We start from the raw sequence: 6055 nt of genomic DNA, 5'->3' as shown, positions 1-6055 counted from the left end.
CGAGCGCCGCGGGCGAGACCAAGCGGAGAGCGGCGGGGGAGGCTCGGACCCGCTCCAGACCAGTTCCAAACCCGATACAAACCCGTTCCCGTTTCCAGTACCTCCCCGATCCCGGCCAGTTCCCGGCCCGTTCCGAAGCTGTTACTGTTTCCAGTCCCGTTCCAAACCCCGTCTCGGCCCCGTTCCCGGACCTGTTTCAAACCCGTTCCCAGAACCGTTCCAAATACGTTCTCGGACCCGCACCTAACCAATTCCAGCCCCTTTCCCAGACCCGTTCCTAGTCCCGTTCCCGGCCCCATTCCCAACCCGTTCCCAGACCCGCGCGGCGGGAGGGCGGCGGTGGCGGGGCGGGAGGGGAAGCGCTCTCCGTGCTGCGGGGCCGCCCCCCGGCCCTTGCTTCCTCCCCGGCGGGGGTGGTTCGTTGCCGCCAGGCTGCAGTGGGGTGGGCGATATGCCCTCGATCCCCCCTCGCCGGGTGCAGGGACGCCAGGGCTGAGGCCGCTTCTGCCGGCAGGGCCATTGGGAAGCCCAAGGGCTATAGCTCGCCCTGTGCAAATCCCGACCGCAATTAATAATAAGGCTTAATTAGAGCGAGGGACACCAAGGCCCTTGGGCTGCTCCTCGGGGCTTGCGCTCCGCCGACGCTCAGCGGCTGAGACCGGGCACAGCTCACTGCAAGGCTGCTGGCGTCGGTTGTCCCCCGGCAGCTCCACAAGCTGCGGCTGGGGCCGGCACAAAACCACGGCAGAAATCGGCAATTAGGGAAAAAGCGACATTCCCAGCCGGGTGAACTAGAGGGCACCAGTGCTCTGCTCGGCGCCTCCCCATCCTGGCACCGTCAAGCTGTGGAAGGTTAATTAGCTCCTCATAAATTAAATGCAGTTCAGCGGGAAGCTCCTCCTTAGGACTCGAACTCTTCAGTGGGCCGGAGGCTTCCAAGGGCTGCCCCAGCCGAGGGGAGGTCAAGATGAGGGGAGGGGTCTCTGGAAAAGGCTCGCCCCACAGATGCTGAAGATCTGGGGAAATCCCATCGGTTTTGCCCCATTTTCACCCCAATTCAGCAAAGGAAGCAGGAGGTGACAGGCTAGGACAGGGCTGACTGCAGAGGCTCCTGCCAGAGTACCAAACCTCAGCCTCCTTCCACCCCACCAGCAGCTCTGGGAGGTTTGGGAATGTACAAAAAAAATCATGACAGGTCCATGCTGATGGAGGAGAGAGGCTGGAGCACAAAGGACAGAACTGCAGGAGCAAGTACTGGAGCAAGTACTGGTGTGGGTGAGGAGTCCCAGCCCAGCTGGGGCACCTCCAGTGTGCCTTCATGGAGGGGTTTTGCACCATTCAGTCACTCAGGTACAACACAGCTTGGCCAGATCAGACACTAAGAAGAAATTCTTCCCAGTGAGGGTGGGGAGACACTGGAACAGGTTGCCCAGGGAGGTCATGGATGTTCCCCTCCCTCAAGGTGTCCAAGGCCAGGTTGGATGAGGCCTTGAGCAACCTGGGCTGGTGGGAGGTGTCCCTGCCTATGGCACAGGGTTTGGAACTGGATGATCTTTAAGGTCCCTTCCAAATAAACCCAGTCTGTAACTCTGTATGACTTGTCACCAGCACCACACCACCTGTTACTGGTCATGGTCAACCCCTGCAAAGCAGCTCTAGTTCTGCAGTATTTGTGTTGATCCAGATGTCCCCAGAGTCCATCTTGCTGGAGTCACTGATCTGTGACACCGAATGGTGCTGAGCAGGTCTCCAGGATGTGTCAGAAGGGTTTAGGATGCTGGCATTGTCCTGGGGTATCCATCATGGACAGCTTGAAACTTCCCAGAAGTCAAGTCCACATTTCCAGGGCCAGGTTGTCCTTGAGCTTGTTTTCTCTAAGCACGAACAGAGCTGCCAGGGAAGTTTCTTTCCTCCTTATGTTCCAGAGTGCAATAGCAATTGTGCTGCATTTAACAGTACCAGTCCATGGGAGAGCTGGTTGGTGGGGCAGCCATGGATGGGCATCTCTCTGAAAGGGATGGTGCCCTTGGAGCTGCAAGGAGCCAGCACAGGGCTGTCTGTGGGTCCCAAAAGATGTCCCCAACCTTCCAGCCTTACCCCATAGTTGTGAGGGACAGTTTGCTCCACAAAAGCAGGCTCTGTCCTTGCCTGCTCAGACTCTGTAAAGTGCTGCCAGGGCAAGGGGTTGAGCTGGCAGCTGCCCAAGCCGCTCTCCAGTCCCCCAGCAGTGGGATTTAGGGATTCAGAGGCAGGCACAAGCCCAAGCTTTTTGCACGCCATCCTGCCTGGAAAGCCAGGAGGCCCCACCCCAGCCTCCACAAGGTTTCTGGAAAGAATCTCTCCAAAAAAAGGGAGTGAGGGCCTATGCCGTGCCAAGGGTTGGTCCCAGCCAGGCTCCTCTGGCCAAACCCTGCTCCTCGGTGGAGCAGGAACTCCACAGACCAGGAAGTTGTGTCCATAAACCCCTTCAACCCGAAAATCCTGGCAGCAGGAAGCTGGGGACTGGGGCTGGGAGTGGGAGGGAAGGAGGAGTCCCAGTACCGTTTTGCAGAGAGGCCTCATTCAGGGTTTCTTCCCCAGTCACCCTGAAATACAGTTGACCCTGGATGTCCCCAGGAGAGGAAAAATAAAGGAAGGCAAAACAAGGGACAGAGAAAGAAGGCGAGCAAAAATCAGGGGGTAAAGGAGGAAGCAGGAAAAAAAAGGAGGTAAAGAGGTAAACAAGGAAAGAAAGGGGCAAAGACAGAAGGAGGAAGGAAGGGGTTAGAGAACACAGGGGGAGCAAAAGAGAACAAAGAAAAGGCAAAGAAGAGGATGAAGAAAGGGGCAAAAAAAGGGAGAAGTCAAGAGAATAGCAAAGAAAAAGGGGAGAGGACAAAAAAAAAAAAAAAAAAAGGGGACAGAGAAGGGGGTGAAGAACCACACAGACAAAGAGGGTGGCAAAGAAGGGGTTAAAGAAAATAATGAGGTAAAGAGAGATGGGGAAAGGGAGCAAAGAAGGGAACAAAGAAAAGGAAAGCAAAGAAGGGAGCAAAGACACAAACAAGGAATGAAGATGGGGACAAGGAAAGGGGCAAGAGAAAGAAAGGGAAAGAACGAGGTAAAGAAAGAAAGGGAGAAGGGGAAAGAAAGGGAATAAAGTGAAAGGACTCAAAGAAGGGGTGAGGAAGGGTTAAAGAAAACAGCGAGGAAAGAGAGGAACAAGGAAGGAAGAGCGGTGGGGAAGGGGCAAAGGAGGGAATACAGAGAAAGAAGGAAAAAGAAAGAAAAAGAAAGAATGAGATAAAGAAAAGGACAAGGAAAGAGAGGGGTAGGGAATGAAGCGGGGAAGGCTCAAAGAGGGGAACGAAAGGGGCAGAGAAAGCAAAGGGCAAAGAGCAGGGGCACAAGGGAAAGGTGGGGAGGCGGGAGCTGCCGGGGCCGTCCCCGTCCCGCCCCATCCTCGCCGTCGGAGAATCGAAACTGTCGGTGTGCGGCCGCCTCCCACTGCGAAGCCCCTGCCCGTCCTGCGCCGCACACCCAATATGATGGAGCGGAGCCGGGCGCCCGGAGCGCCGCTGCCACCCTACGAGCCACTGTCCGAAGGGCTGGACATGGAGGGACTGCCGCGGAGCACGGTGGTGATGGTGGAGCCCTCGCCGGTGCCCCCGCCCCGCGACCACTTCGCCTGGTCCCTCTGCACGATGCTCTACGGGAACATCTGCTGCCTGGGCTTCATGGCCCTCATCTTCTCCGTGAAGGTGGAGGGGGGCACAGGGGAGGGGGCCGGGAGATCGCAGGAGGGAGGGAGGAGCCCGGGCAGTGGGGTGGGGGTTGGTCTGGGGGGGCCCACTGAGCCTCCCACCCCAGGGAGACCCATGGACCCCATAGAGCCATCAGGTAGTTCCATGGGCCCTACAGCGCCCCCACCTTGGGGTGCTCCATGGAGCCCACAGAACCCTCAAACTCAGGGAGACACATGGACCCCACAGAGCGTCCAACCTTGGGGTGCCTCATGACCCCCACAGAGGTCCCATGGAGCCCACAGAGACCTGTGGACCCCATAGAGCCATCAACCCCACGGAGACCCTTGGACGCCCCCCAAGCCGGCAGCGTCACAGACCCCACAGAGCCTGTAGCCCCACAGAGCCCCCAAGCCAGTAGCATCACAGACCCCATAGCCCCCAGTACCATGGACCTCACAAAGTCCCAACAAACACTACAAAGTCCCCACACCTTGGACACCTGGCCCCAGGGAGCGCTGACCCTGTCTGGAAGCTGTGGAGAAGGCAGTGGGGGCAGCTTGCCACCCCAGGGCACCCCCAGGTGTTTTGGGGAGCTCTGGATTGCATAGCCCCTCCAGCACCTCTCCTTACCTGGCTGCAACCTGCAGTCCCTCAGGACATCCCCTTCCACTGGCTCCCCCCAGCCCCACCGACTCTCCCCTCTGCCTCTCCCAGTCCAGGGACCGCAAAGTCCTCAGAGACTACAGCGGAGCCCTCAGCTACGGCACCACCTCTAAGTACCTGAACATCACTGCCCTGCTACTCAACATCTTCTTCGTCATCCTCATCATCGCCCTGCTGGCCAGCGGCACCATCGTCGTGGCCAATCTCGTCAACCAGGAGCAGCGCCTCTTCGATGGCCCCACTTAGCCCTTCCCCCCTCCGCCTGCCGGGAGCCCCCTCCTGCCTCAGGGCAGGGGGTATGTCCTCCGTGCCACCCACCAGAGCCTGCTGGGGTCCTGTCCCACTTTCCTCGCTGCTTGACGTCCTCGCAGAGCCCTCTCCGACGTCCCCCCTGGAGACACCTCTCCCCGGCAGGAGATGAGCACCCCAGCACTGGCTGTGGCAGAGGAACCTCTGTGCTTTTCTGCTTGCTGCTTCACGCTGATCCGGTAGCCCCAAGTGCCTTTGAGTGTAACCCTGAGGAGAAAAGGATGATCAGAGAAAACGTTCAGAGAAAACCTGGTTCAAATAAAGGCTTCTTTCACTTTTTTTTCCCCTGGCTGGTTTTCATTTGGGGTTCCCCTCCCCAGCTTGGCTGGTTGAAAAATGACATCTGCCCTTGGGAAGTGCCTGGAGAGGGACATTGTGCACAGGGTGCCACAGGGATGGTGCTCAGGGATGCACCAGGCTCAGTGAACTTGGGTACTCACGGGGAAGAGACATCCATATGGGATTCAAAGTGCTTGTAAGGCTCGCTCCAAAGATGCAGGGAGCACCTCACCTTTACTGGGGTGACGCCAGGAGCACCCCATCCTCACCGACCCTCAGGAGGGAGTAGAAGCAAGCAGAGCTGAGAGCAAGTTTGGATGGGGAGCTGTGCAAAGGGCTTGAGTAGGATGAGCTGGAACACTTGGGGCAGTAGAAGATGAGAGGTGTCCAGAGGGAAGAGGGAGCAGGGAATGAGGGAGTGTGGCTGCATCCCAAATCCCCTTGCTGCAGGAAAGAGCCTCACAGCTCACCAGAGAGGTAGGACAGAGCTGGGACCAGCAGGCAGTGGGGACACCAGCCAGGCAGGGCTGCTTCTGGGGTGAAGCAGGACGGAGATCCCCTCCTTCTCTCCTCCAAAGCTTTTCAGTGCTGTGCTGGTTTGAGCTGGGAGAGAGCACAGCTGGTGTGGGGTGATCTGGGGTTTGTGCTGGGAACAGCTGGGTGACTGGGATGGTTTTGTCACTGCTGAGCGATGTTTACCCAGAGTCAAGGGCTTCTGCTGCTCTCCCCACCAGTGAGGGGGCTGGGGGCTCACCACGAACTGGGAAGAGACACATCTGGGACAGCTGAGGCCAGTGGTCCACAGCAGCATTCCAGAGCATGTGACATCATGCCTGAGCATATAAAGCTGGAGGAAGAAGGGGGAGGGTTTGGGGTGGTGGTGTTTGTCTTTCCAGGTCACTGTTGCATGGGATGGAGCCTGGCTCTCTGCAGAGGGCCAAGCAGCTGCCTGTGATGGGAAGGAGGACAATGAGCCTCCTGCTTTGCTTTGCCTGCAATGTACAGCACCTGCCTGACCTGTTCAGCTGCCTTTATCTCAGCCCTGAGCCTTCTCACTTTGCCTTTCTGATTCTCCTTCC

The 6055-nt window shown here is 57.9% G+C and overlaps 1 protein-coding gene across 1 annotated transcript; it reads left to right on the top strand.

The window, feature by feature from the left end:
• The first annotated feature begins 3495 nt into the window (after positions 1–3495).
• On the top strand, positions 3496–4955 carry LOC128973914 (dispanin subfamily A member 2b-like). Its single transcript, XM_054390410.1, has 2 exons — positions 3496–3740; positions 4440–4955. Exons 1-2 carry the CDS (start codon positions 3525–3527, stop codon positions 4632–4634), a joined length of 411 nt encoding a protein of 136 aa, XP_054246385.1. The 5' UTR covers positions 3496–3524; the 3' UTR covers positions 4635–4955.
• Positions 4956–6055: the final 1100 nt, after the last annotated feature.

This window comes from Indicator indicator, chromosome 21 (assembly GCF_027791375.1).
Source record: "Indicator indicator isolate 239-I01 chromosome 21, UM_Iind_1.1, whole genome shotgun sequence".
Lineage (NCBI taxonomy): Eukaryota > Metazoa > Chordata > Aves > Piciformes > Indicatoridae > Indicator > Indicator indicator.
The sequence above is the reverse complement of the archived record's forward strand: the minus strand, read 5'-3'. Positions and strand labels throughout refer to the sequence as shown.